Source organism: Lutra lutra, chromosome 8 (assembly GCF_902655055.1).
Source record: "Lutra lutra chromosome 8, mLutLut1.2, whole genome shotgun sequence".
NCBI lineage: Eukaryota > Metazoa > Chordata > Mammalia > Carnivora > Mustelidae > Lutra > Lutra lutra.
In genome coordinates this window covers 50,563,404-50,578,286 of record NC_062285.1, presented here as the reverse complement: position 1 = coordinate 50,578,286, position 14,883 = coordinate 50,563,404, and the positions used below count along the sequence as shown (strand labels likewise).

Genomic DNA, 14,883 nt, shown 5'->3' with positions numbered 1-14,883 from the left:
GAGGCAGATGAAGACCAAAAGAAGGAGAAAAGGGAGCAAGGCTGTATTAAAATACAAACATTTTAGAAAATGCAAATATTGCGACCTTAGACAAGAGATGCACACACCAAAATGCAGTAGGAGACAGCCAGAGAGAGGCGTGCCCACTTCCAGGTCTGAATGAAGACCCGTCAGGGAAAGCACACACATGGCACACTTCAGTATGGAGGGAGGTAAGCTGGTAAGAATGGGACTTAATGAGGTAGATGGTGGTAGAACAAGAATGGAAGTCAGGACTACAGAGAAAATGATTTAGGGACCAAGAGAAAGGCCTGGGATGATCTGCATGTGGGTTACATTAAGATACAAAGCAGGGTTCCCAGATCATCACAATATCAGAATGTGGCAGTACTGGGCCATCCTGGGCTCCTTCCAGTCTATTTTCCAGTTTTTGGGGAATGAGTGTCTGTGATTTGCTTGCTTTACCTATGGAAGAGACAGATCTGAGGCCAAGTGGGACTAAGTGAGCACGGAGGTGAGGGAGTCTGGGAGCTAAAATGAGAAACACTGTGGCAGTGGAGTGTAGACATGGGCTTCCCACTAGCAGACAGCGCCACCAGAGACACGCCAGGACACAGGATGGGCTCCACTCCTGGGCAGCTCTACTCACAGGGAGAAGGGTGAAAGTGAAGCCCTCAGTGCAGCTTTCCTCAGAGTATTAAGGAGACTTAAACCAGAACATGAACGTTCTAGTCTAGAATAGGGACTGATTCTGATGCCGATGACTTGTTTGATCTCCACGGAAACAAAACTTCACCCAAACCCTACTTGGAATCAACCTCTATCAGTCCAGCAACAGAAGGAGAAAGAGCTCTTTCATGGCAGGGGAAACAAAGACAACTTTGGGGAGTTCTGAGCCTCACAGCATATGTATGGCAGGAGTCCTGAGTATATTTCCTTTCTTCAAACCCCGACTCATAAATATGTGTTTAGGGCTCAACAGTCCCATGAACACATTCAGTCAGTTATGGTGGGAGCTGTGATCTCTTCAAGTTCCATCTGTGGACACAGTGAACAAAATCGCCTTGCTAATTACACAGAACATAGAGGGAGATGCGGTACAGCAGAAATGTGGAATGGGGTAAAAGATCCCACTGGTAGTTCTCAGCAAGAGGAAGAAACAGGAAGCAAAAAGCTCCCAGACTGACTCTAAAAGCACTTGGGCCAAACCCCTGCCCTCACTCCTCTCTCCCCACAACTAACAAACAAGACACGGAGGAGGGAGTGGCAGGTGTCCAACAGATCTTTCCTGCCACCCACAGCACAACACACACGACTGTACTTCCAGGATTGGAGGGGAGGGGGCTCTGGCACTGAGTGGTGACTCACCTGTGAGATCATGTGATTATTCAAGGGTGGCTGTTGCTGAGGCGTGGGTGGGAGAGAAGGAAGCTGCGGCTGTGGCGGCTGCTGCGGCTGCTGCTGGGCAGTACAAGGGAGAAGGCCCCGGACAGACTGGGATGAGGTGACCGGGCTGCACACTTCTGGGGCACCTAGTGCCATACCTAAGGCAAAGAGGAGATCCACCAAGAGTAAGCACCAGCTGTGATCATGCCATCCTTGGTGATGCAGGGCTCTACTTCTTCCCTGCTGCTTCTCCTCACTTCCCTTCTGTCCATTCCCCCACTGTCTTGGGAAGATCCTCGCGTGAGCACTGATGCATTTCAGCTGCCCTGCTGATGGGAGTCCTCATCTTAGCCCATTTCTCCTCCCCAGGGACAGTAAATACCTTGCCCATCGATGTTGGATTTCAGAACTGAATGAAATGTGAGGCTGCCAAGGCACCTCCCCTGAGGGGGCTAGAATCTGTCCGTCATGACTAGACAGTTGAAAATATGAACATCTGCTTCTTGGGAAGGTGCAGATTCCTGGTCCCTTGATAGACCTATCTTCTCTCTGATTTCTTTTCAACTTGCTGCATTTCATAAAAGTTGTTGAGAAGGCAACCTTGCCTCTCCAAGCACTCGCCTGTTCACACACACAAGCACAACTGTCACCCAACTATTCTCCCCATTTTCAGCCTCTCCAAGCCACGCATTCACATAAAATATTTTTACTGACTATCTGCTATGTGTTGGGCATTGTACAACGAACTGAGAGCACAAAGGTGAAGAGAACACAGTCCTTGCCCTTAAGCAGCACAGGATCTTCTGACAGGAGCTGGACACACACACAATGATTATAATCTGATAAGGATAAGGGATGCATCCGTGATATGATATGGCAGCAAGGTTGAAGAAGCAGTAATTCACTTAAAGAGGAAGTGGGAAGAGAAATGGATTTGAAGGGTGAGGAGAAGGCTTCTCAGACCAAGAGGGGATGAAGCTAATACCATATCCAACCAATGGCTAGAGGACGAGAGGAAGAAGGATATCCTGAAGTAAGGCCAAAGTAGCAAACTGGGGTCAGGAAAAAATGTTGCATTAAGTCATCTGGATTTTATTATGCAGGGGATGCAGAAACACGGGACATTTTTAAAGGGAGGACTGCCATGATTAGATCTATGTTTTGGACTTAAAAACTGGTGCTAAAAAGGGAGCAGGGAAACCAGCTTGGGGGCTAGTGTCATAATGAACAAAAAAAGACAAAGCCCAGATAAAGGCAGAGGCAGTGGAGTTAGAGAAGAGGTAACAGAGAAGGACAGCAGAGACCTAACAGAGGCAAAATCTTCACGACTACTGAGGTTTTCTGAGGACAAGACTATAGAACTTCTGGGATGAGAGGCAAGAATTCTTTAGAGGTGGGAGGAGGGTGAAACAGAGACCCACTGGGTATAAAGAGCTAAACACCCCCTGCTAAGAGCACAACAGGAATAGGTGGAGAAGCTTACACAGCACGTCAGGAGAGCTGGAGGGTGGCTCCAGGGCTGACATGGAGAACACAGGCTCCTCCACAGTGGCTGAGCTCCAGAGAAGCTGCCAAAGCATGCAGTTCTGGCTTACTGGCTGCTACCAACTGATTATAAACAGCTGGACGCCAAGGGTTTCTTCTGCTCTACCACCCCTCTATAAACATAGAATGAAAGCACATCAGTCTCATCCTAGTATGTAACTTGAACTTGGGCTGATAGGGATGCCTAACCTTGGTCGGAAAGAAGATAAAATAATTGAATCCCAATCTGTTTGTTCGTTTCCAATTAGGGAAGAAAGTCTGAAAGAAAATCAGAGAGGGGACTCAAAAGAACAATGGATCCAAGAAATCAAATTTCTCCTCATCTGACTGTGTTAGTTTTCCAGGACACTATATTGGGACAGGGGTTTTGTTAAAAGTAAACATCAGTGACATTTTGCCGAAGACAAGCAAGAAGTGATGATCATGACACTGAAGGACAGAAGCTGTAGTACCTGGCCTGGAGATCCTTCCTGCACTGCCACCTTTACTGCTCCCGATGCTGTCCCCTCGGGTGAGGATAGAGATTCCACTGAAGCTGCTGGCTTTGGTGACAGGGGGCCGCATACTCCGGACAGAGCCATCGGAGTCTGTGCTGCTCCAAGGCCGTGGCTCCAGGGATTTGAGTTCGCTGTCTGTGCTGCTTTGGCGGCTGCTTGAGGTTCGGCTCAGCCCCTCACGGTTCCCCCTGCAGAGACCACAGTGGTCAGAGCACCCCCCACCTACCACTTCGGCAGAAGAGCTAGGAGAGAGTTCATTTCTATTCTTTCAATAACAAAGAAGGGGTGAGGGCTGGGAGGAGGATGGACACTGATTTCTTGTTAGTTGGCTGGCCACCAAGACTTGCCGGGAGCAGACAGAACAAGATCCAGTACAGTAACAAAGAACATAGAGGCAAATCTGGAAGACAGTGCACTGGCAACTAATTCAATACATCAGACCAGAGGTGGACAGGAAACCATATACATGATGCTGAGATTGGCTGTAGTCTTTTCCCCTGCCCCCGCAGGGATCCCACACATGCAGGAGATAGTGGGAGCAGAGGGGTATCGCCTCCTTCTAGGAGTTCTTCTTCTTTTTTTTTTTTTTTCCTTCTAGGAGTTCCTAAAACAAAAGGACTCCTAGAAGTTACTATTGCTAGAAGGCAGGGGTAGCCATGACATGGATAAATATAAAAGGTCTTCCACATAACATGTGTCAAAGCCAGTGGAGGTACCACTTTCCCAGAGGTGGGAAGAGGAGTACAATAGATTAACGGGGCCCTCTGGAAAACTCAGTCTGACAGTCTGAAATTGATCCAACCTGTTTGTGGAAATTCTGCATGGGTATCTGGGAACAACTGGTTCCAGGGTCTCTAAGGGCTAAAGTGTTCAACATGATCAAGCAAATATGCCCTTGGGACCCAGGATGGCAAGGAGCAGGGGGCTGGCTGTGCCTAGCTGCTGCCATATTAACAACCTATTGCCCTAGGCAAAGCACAAGGGACTTCTCTCTTATTTTGCTCTGGAAACATCGGGGTTATCCTGATGTCATCATTACTGCCTATGATTATAAACACTTGTACTTAAGATAGATGGGGTTGACCTAAAACCCATAAGTCTTATTGAGCCCTTACAGCTTCTTAATCAACAAACAAGAACCAGGAATTTTCCTTTCATATCTTCCACAACCAACAACTACTGACCTAAAGAAACTAAATGACAACAATTACAAAGATTTTGGTATATACACTGGGATGTAGGTGAGCAAACATCATAGTGGCTTGGGCTCCCTCCCTTTCACCACCATCCTGCCTAAAGCAAAGAGAAAACCCCATCCCAATCCCCTTAGCTTCAAAGATACAAGGCTCAGAGTTATTCTAAAAAAGAAAGGTAGTTTTCCCATGAGGGTAATATTAAAGAAATACCTTTCTTTATTGGAGGATATCTGCTCCTAAGGTTACTGTAGGGAAAAATGGGCAAAATAAAAGCTAGGGTCACTATTTTAGTTTTTAGTCAAGCCAAACATGGTGGGCCAAAAAACAAACTGGCACAGCTGGTTAGGGACATGCTAATTCTTCTTGGAATCCCAAGTAGATGTATATACAACCTCAATGCTTCCCTCTTTATAGAGTTAAGAGAACTGGAAAATATTTGTCTCCCTAAAACCTTATCCCTTTCTCTTGGGAATGTCAAAAGTGGAATGGGAAAGAAAGAAATGTAAATCAGGGACTCTCCAGGAACAGAACCAGACCTGAAGTGAGAGCCAAGAGCTCTGACTCAATGGCCAAAGGCAAGTCTACTGAGAGAACTCAATAAAGATGTGTCTGTCGCTGGGGCAGGGGACAGAGCAGTGGCAATGGATGGAGCTGCTCATTAGGTATTAGAACCTGAATTTTACAAGACAAGTCCTAATGGACTTTTATACCTAAATCAGACACAGCACTATCTATTAGGACAATTCTGCCATTTACTTTGTCTTTCTACTGGAGGTAAACAGTGAATGAGTCAACTTTAAACCAAACACCCTGGGAAGCTTGAGCCAAAGCGGCAGCGCTTCTGTACTCCACCAGTTCCCCCAAGACAGTGATGGCCAAATGTTGAAAATGTGGCTAGTCTGACGATCTAATCATAGTTAGCACACTAAACCTCCAAGAGGTAGAGAATCTAAGTTGAGTCTTGGCCAGGAAAGAGATCAATTTTCTGCACTACAACTAAACCTAATCTCTAGCCATGTCTTTCCACTTTACTAAAACATATGGCAACCAGGGAAAGCAACCAGACTCAGTTCTAAGCACTGGACTGGGGTATGTATGTGTGTTGGAGAAATGGGGGTGCGGGACGGAGATATTCACACTTTAAACTCCTATAAAGTCAAAGCTGACTTAGTTCTCACAAGTAGATTTATGCTGGTGAAAAGTTCAGTTTATTGGATCTGGGGAGTGGGTAGGCAGGCCTATGTAAGAAGTGACAGTAAATGCCAGTAATGGCTTATTTGTCAATGGAGCAGAATCTTCCAAAGAACTGGGAAGTTGCCATAGTTACTGCCAGTGAGGATGATGGAATGTGGTGTAACAGTATCTGTTTCACACACTTGGGAAGAAAAGTAAAAGCAGTTCTAGAAGACCAGCTTCTCATCACTAGGATTCTGGACTAGTACCAAAACAGAAGAAGTTGCCCCGTTGAGGGTCCATGGTACCACATTTTAGATGACCTAGATCTTTAGTCAACACTTAGTATGGAAAGCAGCAGCTTAAAAGGTCTGGGTAGAAGATGGCTGCACCTGCTCACTGGATCCTTAGAGCTGTTACCTGCACAGCTGGATGTAATCTGATGCTCCACAGCACTAGTATGCATCACTTCTTCTTCTTCTTTTTTTTTTTTTTAAGATTTTACTTATTTATTTGACAGACAGAGACACAAGTAGGCAGAGAGGCAGGCAGAGAGAGAAAGGGAAGCAGGCTCCCTGCTTCACAGAGCGGTGGGCATCGCTTCTATCAGTGAACGCGAATTAGGGCTCTGAATGGAACATTACTCAGAGAGGAAGGGTGACATTTATAGAGAGCTGGTCTGGTCTGGTGTACAGTGAAAGAACATTAGAGAGTCAGTCCCAGTTTTGCCACTAACAGCCATGTCAACTTGGGCTAGCTACTTAATTTCTCTGTTTTTGTTTTCTTACATGTAAACCAGTTTACCAAATCAGGACACTGAGAGATATGAAGGATACAGAGTATACAGTATACTCTGGCAACAGGAAAGCCCTGTGCATTAGCACATGCAGAGAAGTTAGTTTAAAACTGTTTATTATAGGATTCTAGGATGATTTATGATCTTGAAGTATACAACAGAGAATAGGGAATTTTTTTTTTAAAGGGGAACTCTACCTCAACTATCATGAACAAGGCAGAGTCCTCACTGCCTAAGGGCTTTCAGACGGATTTCAGGGTGGGATGGTCTAGGAGAAAGAGATCAGATATGGAAGAGGAGATAATGCCCCATTCCAAGAATGAGAAATCTTGCAACCCAAATTTCTGTGTGGTTTGACTAGCTTTAGAAAGGATACGGGAGAAGGGATAACTGAGGTACCGAGAAAGAGAACTCTAACTAATTTGAGTTAATTAGTTCCTATCAAGCTTAGGATTGAAAAACCCATAAGCCCTTTGGAAAGGGTTGGACCCGAATCCTACTACTGAGTGCTCAGGTTTTCTCTTCTCCATAGTTTTTCTATTGGTAAAATGGGAAGAACGTATTTAAAATGAGTTGGTGCCAGACAGGGTCCTAATGAAGTGCTTCTCTCACTGCCTTCTGTAATCCTCTGGAGGGGGACTGAGAAAATCAAATGCAAGGGAGATTCTCATGACTGCTTTGTGGAACATGGAGACTATTAGGCCTGAAGAAGTTAACACAGCAGCTTTCACCAATGTTAACAGCAAATCATGAACAGCCATAAAAAAGATGTGCTATATGTCCATGCTAAGGCAGACAAGTCTTTTTCTGAGGCCACCTTACAGATTACATTGTCCCAAAGAGAAAACTACATAGACAGAGATGTCTGTGTTTTTATATGTGTGTGTGCACGTGCTATTCTTTCTTAAAGCTATAAAACATTCCCTATGCTGGGTCACAGATAAGCTTCTCACATCTTTCATAGATTCAGAAAAGGTAGCCAGAAGACACCCATTCTTTTACCTTAATATAAATGTATGTTGAAATCTTCCCCAAATGCCCAAATCCAGCAAACTTTTGGAAAGGAGCAGTACCTATCCCAGATACACCTATCTGGTCCCCTTCGCCACCTATCCACGACTTAAAATGAAATCAGCAACAATAAAAATAAAGTCATTGTGCAGGAGCCATTTCTTTTTTAATGGGGAAAAATATCCAACGTTGCAAAAACCACAAATTGAATTATTCCACAAGCAGCCATGCATGGAGCAAACTCACTCCGCTAAAAAGATTACAGCAAAACAAAATAATAAAAAAAACAAAACGAAACAAAACAAAAACAAGGAGAGATATAGATCACACAGAGGTACCTAAAAATCTGCCTTCTCTTGTGAGAGCTAGAAGAAAAGGCTTCTTTGGAGAGTCTGTTGGTTAACATCAAAGAAAAGCATCATTACAGGATTATATTAACCTCACTGACAAAGCTCAATGAGAAGCAGGGAACATGCTAAGTGGTACTAACCTGATGTCATTTAGATATCCGTTCTGGCCAGTCTAGGTGAAGGGGAGAAAACGGAAAATAACTTATAAGAAAACAGCATGGCATAACCGAAAAGGGTGTCCGTGATGCTATGAATACCCGAGGTCCTCAAACCAAGCTCACCCCCCAACAGGGAGAGAGGGAGCAGGGATAGGATGACCCACACCCACACACCCAATCTGACCTCTCACCTTTAGTGGGAAAGAGCATTCAGTGTTTTTAGCCTTCCCACAGAGTGCTTAAAAAGAGACGCTGATAAACGTGGGAGTATGGAAAGGAGGAAGAGGAAAGTTTTAAGCTATTATTTCCTTTTTAGTTCTAAATTTATTCTCTCTAGAGGTAAGCTGAGCATAATAATTGGTGAGCTTGGTCCTAGAGAGTATGAACAAGGGAAAGGCAAAGGGAGACAAGAGAAAGAAATTTAGTGTTTTTGGAAGTCATCCTCCACGACTATTCTGTTTCTATCCTCCACACTGGCCAAAATGAAAGACATTCTGACCTGACCTGAGACCCAAGGAGAATAAGAAATTGGGGAAGCAGGTACTTTTCGGAGCCTAGAAAAAATGAAAGAATTAAAAGCCCGAAACATTTGGGGGATCATTTCCTGACAAAGCCACTGAGCTGAGTGAAGTGAACACTGTGATGCACTCCCAAGCCTTAGAAAAAGGCACCAAGAGTGTCCCACTGCTGAGCAGAGTGGGCTCCACACGGAGCAGAGCCTATGTGGGGCAGCTCAGGCTCCAGAGAAGGCTGCGGTGGCAGCATTTCCATCCAAACACCCTTCTTGCCACTTCCCTTTCTTGTTGGCCTGCCTCTTCCTCCCGTCTGACCCAACCTATACAGCTCTACCCTTCACCAGCTCCCTCTGACTGGCCAGGCTCCTCTCCACATAGGAATCTCAGGATTTTGGTGGGCTTTGGCCACATTTCCGTGTCTAGACCTTCTGAGATTCCTGATGCCTCTAACAGCAAGAGTTAGGAAGTGCTGAAATGAAAAGTGGTAAATCCACAAGAATTTAACAAAGAATAAATATATTAGTAGAGGCTGGAGAGACAAGCAATCAGGAGAAAAAAGGAGAGAAGAGCGAATGTGATTTTATTACAGCTGTACAGCTGTACACAGTGTTGGTCCTCGTTAGCCACAATACCTTATTAATAGTTACTTGTGCTTTCAGTGTCCAGGGCTGTGCTAATAATGGTTGGCATGGTGGGACAGTCATTTACCATGTGTCAGTGAAGCAGAGCAGTACATCACAGATGGCTATGCCAGGATGACACTGGTACTTCCTAATCTAAAGATCCCAGAGTAGAGCAAGCTATGGCGAGGTGGTTTACTTTAGGGGTCAAGGACATGGTCTCTGGAGCCAGACTGCTTTGCTTGAGTTCATATAACAACCCTTTCACTAACTAGAGGTGTGATCTAAGATGACTTAACCTTTCTATGCCTCAGTCCCTCATTTATAAAATGAGGAAAACAATGCAACCTACCTCATAGACCTAGTGTGAGGATTAAATAAATTTATGCAAAATTCTAAGAATAGTGTCTGAAAGATAGTAAGCAGTATGTAAATCTTTGTTATTACCCACCAATCTGCTCTGTCTATCTCAAGGTTATTGCCGGCCACAGCCATGTACAAGTGACCGCTCTCCTCTCATTCCACGCAAATGGTTTGCAGGTAAAGGTAAAGAACCCTCTTTGGGCTATGGTTGGATAATTTGGAGGATGGACCTTTTCTTTTCTTTTCTTTTTCTGACTCAGAATTGAAGTCTATATAACAGAAGGTAAGAGGATTCCTTTTCCTTGGACTTTGGGCCAGATTTGTTGTGTATCTGTCCCCATGAGGATCCTTGGAACATATGGGTCTCCTGAGACAACAGAACAAGTTCATAGAGGAGTTCAATTTTCTTGAAGTCAGAGATAATACTTCTCTGAGCTAGGTGATGATGGAAAGATAAATGTATTTTTTGTCTTGCTGATGGAGGGGAGAGTGGGGAAATGAGAGGAGAGTAGTGTTCATCAAAGTATATTGATTAGAACTGGCCATCTTTTGACTACAAAGGGAGGTTGGCTCTTTCTACTTTGTTTGCTAATTTGACTGTAAGATAGTGCTGTTATCCAGATCCCCTACGTTTTTCTGAAGATCTGCTCCTCTCTTGCTTATCTACAGCCTTTCCTGAATTTCTGAAATACTTCTCTTTAGTCTTATAGGCAAAGGCCACCAAATACAGGGGTACCAAGTATATTTAATATGGCCCACAATTCTTAAGAATAAAGTTGCCTAAAATGATCATGTTGCCTTTTGGCCCATAAGTCCATCCTACTCTAAGAAGCGAGGTAGGAAATATAGGAAGAAAGAGACTTCCTATTCAGATAGAGACTGGAGGGAATAGTAAGTGGTACCCTCTGTGCATGTGGAATGTGGATCTCAGAGAATGGATGGCAGACCTGTGCTCTAACAACCACCAACATATCCTAAAAATGAGGCTGGCCAAACAAGATGGATGCATATAGGCTGTGTGGACACTAAGTCTTCCACCTAGAAGCAAAGATGCCTAAAATGAATAGTGGAAGTGAAAGAGGGTAAGTGGGAAAAGGGACTGACAGGCAAGAGTCAGGGCCCTTCCATAAGCCCTGCTAAAACCATTTCTATTTTCAGTCTAATCATATCTACCAAATTCAGCCATTCCATTTGTGCTTTTTGTATGCCATACAGCAAAATGTATTAAAATAATACATATAAAAATCTGCAGTTTCCCAGTAAGCCACATTTAAGATGAGAGACAAATTGGGGCTGGCTGATGTTGGTTTAAAAAAAAGACAACAACAAAACATTTATGAAGGGTTCATTCCAATCACAGTTCCAAAGATTAAGAGCTAAAAGCTATGGGCTGACAACTCTCAGAAGCTACACTTACCTCTCGGGCAAATATTCTCTCTCGGACCCTTTGATATTCCTCCTCTCTCTCTTCTATTGACTTGCTCCTCCTTCCATCCTGCAATGGAACTCTGATCTAGATCGATGAGCAGAATTAAGCTAGTTAAGTTCTCCTCGTACTGCAAGCTCACTGCACACCAGCAAGGAAGAGAAACCGGGAGAGTTTATAGTTGCCATCAAAAAAATGGAAAAAAAAAAAATAAATAAAATTTCCAGTGTCGGACAGGTTTCACTGGGTACATCTGACCATGCAGTTTGGGAGATCAGGTTTTCTGGATGACTGGAACCTCTTCATTTCCCCACCCCCACCCAGAGTGACAAGAACAACAACTATTTATAAGGATTGGTTTACTTCCTTATAGTAGTCAGATCCTAAGGATCAAGAGAAAAGCCCAGGGAATAAACAACATTGCTTTGGAGGGAAAGAAAGGGATAGGAGGAAACTAGAGAGGGAGAAGAAACAAGTATTTAGCAGAACTGAATATAGAGAAGAGTTTTACAGAACTAGCACCTGATATTATCCCTTCTTTACTCACTAATGCCATGGCCTGAAGACCCAAGTCACACTCAGCTCAGCGAAGAGGGCCCTGGGAATGAAATCGAAGTGAAGCTAACCTAAAAGCTTAAGCACTTTTTCTCATCTTAACTACAGCCACTGTAGGGAGGGAAAGAGATAGAAACTACAGAAATAGAAAAAAGAACATAGCAACACAAAGAGAAGAGAAAGAAAAGGAGAACAGAACAGAAAGAAGGATGGACAGGGAAAGGAAGAGACAAATAAGGTATGGCGGAAGGAGGAGAGAGAGAGAAGAGTGACAGAAAGGGAAAAGAAGGAAATGCAGGATAGAGAGTCTTAAATTCTCTGAAAAATATAGAGAGGTGAAGAGGGAGGGCTGGGCAAATCACCACCTCTGGCTAGCCTACCGCCCAGTTCTCCATCATTGTTTTTCTCTCCTGGCCTGTGAGTTGTGGGCACTGTCCCACGTAGGGTGTACACAGTGTCCTTTTCCATACTGCTCTTGAAGGCAAGATGCTCTGAGGGAGACAGCCCATCAAATGAATGTCATCAGGTATGAAAGATTCTGACCTTCAATCCAGAGGCTCTGAAAGCTTCAGATGAAGCAACCAAGGAGGCTACTACTCTAGGCTGATCTTCCTGATCGTCACCAGAGGTAGGCATAATTTCAGGAGTATCAACTTTTGACTAGATTTAATTCTCACTAGCCTTAAGAACCTAAATCCTACTAAACTGTCCATTTATAAATCCCACTCCAAGAAGATGTAGGACCTCAGGGGCCCCTAACACTGGTGAACCAGCGACAGAGTACACTGGTGAACCAGCGACAGAGTAGAAAGAGCATAATATGCTTTGAGGTCCTGGCTAGAATCTCAGCTCTCCATTCTGTGTAAAGTTATTTCAGGCAAGTAACTTAACACCTCTTAGCCTCAGCTTTCTTATATTTAAAGTGGAGCTAATAACCCCACCTATACTGGGTTGTAGAGATGATTCAAAGAGATAATGTACATAATGCACTTAGAACAGAGTCTAGTTCAGGGAAAACACTCAAAAGAAGTAACAATCATTGTATTTATTATTAATATCATAGACAGAAAATGCATAAAGGCTCCCCTACTATGGATCAAGCCTGAAGCTGAGAGATGGGAAGTTCATAATATGGACAGATTCCACTTTGCCCCAATGTGTCACTAGGCCTGAATAATTCCTGATCCACAGAAAAAGGGTTTTGGGAAAATGGAGAGAAGGGCATCAGGATGGAAAGGCTCTTTCTTGTTTTTTAAATTTTGTCTTTTTGTATGTTTCATTCTTTTCAATCAGACCCAGTGTGTTTGTCCACAAAAGATAATGGCATTTTTCTCAAAAGGACTCCCTCAAATACTCAAGTAGCAAGCAGGAAAAGTCCTGGTCTCAAGACCATACAATATCCCAAGAAAACTAATTTTGACTCTAGAGGTAAGATATTATTACAGTTATCATTAATTAGCAAGACTAATATTGGCTCTACTCAACCACGTTCTTCAAACCTTAATCCTGGTTCTCTACCTAACCTCTTTCGGAGGTCAAGCAGAAGCAGGCTGGATCTAAACCTTGTACGTGGCTGAGAAAACTAATCCCCAAATGAAAACTTACTATCTGAAGGGCAGGCTAGAAGTCAGGGCAACAGCCAGGCCCATGAGTGAAGGAATGGGACAGACTGTTCACTTCTTATTCCTACAGGAACGGATTAAAAAGGGGATACTGCCTGAGACTCCCAGCATCAAATGTCAAATTAACTCACTCACCTTGGTGGAAGGAGTTGGGAAAAGAATAAGGAGTTTGCAGAAAGGGATCAGAAACATCTTTATAGGTGGGTATATTACATCACAACTTTGCCAGTCCAAGGCTAGCCCTGAGCTAGGATAAGACAGAAGTGGGATAAAGTAGCTTTTGGTGGTTCCCAAAGAAATTCCTAACTATTCAAGAAAAAAAGAATGAAGCCATCAGCTGAATCAAGGCTGAAGCAGGGAGGGACCTTGATTTGTCCCAAAATGACATAGAGTTAGAAGTCAGTGGCAGAACCAGGGAGTTCTAGGCCAAATGAGAAAACCCAGCAAAACTCAGCACCATGTCTCTCTGGGGCTAAGAGGGCGGCATTCAGCTCAACAAGTGTAGTCAGTCCTCAACATTAAGCCAAAGCCAACTCAGCATAACTCAATACATTTTTCCATACTAAGATGTTTTAGAGTTTTATCCCACAAAAATTCTTCTCCCCTCCCAGTTTCTCTTACTGCAATCTCTCTGTACAGGCCCAACCCCTTTCCATTCTTCACCTGGTTATCATCTCGGTCCATACTGGCGTCATCTCTCTTGAGAATGAATCTCTGTTGAAATTCTGTATTCTTCTCATCCTTTATGTGTTCTGAGAATCTCTGTTCGGGGCTGGGATTGGGGGAGAATGTAGAAGGAAGTAAGGTAAGAGATGCTTTTGTTAGGAAGCAGGCCTCATAATAAAGCATTCTTATATCCCGCAGTCCCCTGAGGAAGTTTCTGGAGTCAGGCATCCAAAACGTCACAATGAAATCTTCAAGGTCTATTCTTTATACATATAAATAAGTTGTCTTCTCCTAAAGTTATACCTGTACCATCAGTAAAGGTGAAGAGAGGCCAGGCACCAGTCTTCACAAAACATCACTGCCTCCGGAATCTATCTCCAAGTCCTCACAAAGCATAGGAATCGATCACGTAACTTCCATACTATCTCCTCCCCAGAAAGGAATATATTGGTCCTATACCTTCCTCTTCCCCCCACAGACTATTCCAGGGAAGTCTCCCAATCTGTGGTTTCTTCCCTTACATTCTTGTGTTACTGGTTTTGTTGATGATGACAGCTTTTCCAGTTTGATCAACATTGTGGTCCATCCCAAAATAGGCAGCTACCCGGTGTAATAGCATCCGGTGATATGAGGTCATCTGAGGGAACTTCTTGAACTGGTTACTGAAGGGAAACCAGGGGAAAAAGTGAAATAAGGATAAACAACAGCAGTAATAGCCAACTGTAACTTTTTTTACGTCTAAAGTAGAGAATTTCTTAGGAGAAACAGACATGTTATAAGGAAGATAGATCCTTACTCAAATGAGAACCAAAAAGGTTCTCTCAGCTTCTTTATCTATAGCATTTTGTATATTCCTTTGATCCACTACCCTCATTTAAGATTATTCCTTAAGCTCCAGGTCTCCCCCACCTGGATGATATTCTACAAGGGAAAAAGGGAGAAATTTAAGAATAACTAAATATGGGACAAGGGTAGCTGCTGAAAAGATATCAATTCTTTTCAAC

The 14,883-nt window shown here is 43.7% G+C and overlaps 1 protein-coding gene across 22 annotated transcripts in view; it reads right to left on the bottom strand.

The window, feature by feature from the left end:
- R3HDM2 (R3H domain containing 2) overlaps positions 1-14,883 on the bottom strand; it is a 162,591-nt gene that overhangs the window by 17,787 nt on the left and 129,921 nt on the right. For 11 of the 22 annotated variants that reach the window (XM_047742737.1, XM_047742736.1, XM_047742738.1 and 8 more), the window contains 7 exons: positions 14,401-14,541; positions 13,877-13,985; positions 11,028-11,123; positions 8,095-8,126; positions 7,943-7,996; positions 3,384-3,616; positions 1,369-1,544 (listed from right to left, as the gene is read on the bottom strand). In XM_047742737.1, coding sequence (XP_047598693.1) covers positions 1,369-1,544; positions 3,384-3,616; positions 7,943-7,996; positions 8,095-8,126; positions 11,028-11,123; positions 13,877-13,985; positions 14,401-14,541 — 841 coding nt within the window. The remainder of the gene's footprint in view (positions 1-1,368; positions 1,545-3,383; positions 3,617-7,942; positions 7,997-8,094; positions 8,127-11,027; positions 11,124-13,876; positions 13,986-14,400; positions 14,542-14,883) is intronic. The other 11 variants (XM_047742725.1, XM_047742733.1, XM_047742727.1 and 8 more) reach the window with 3 other exon arrangements.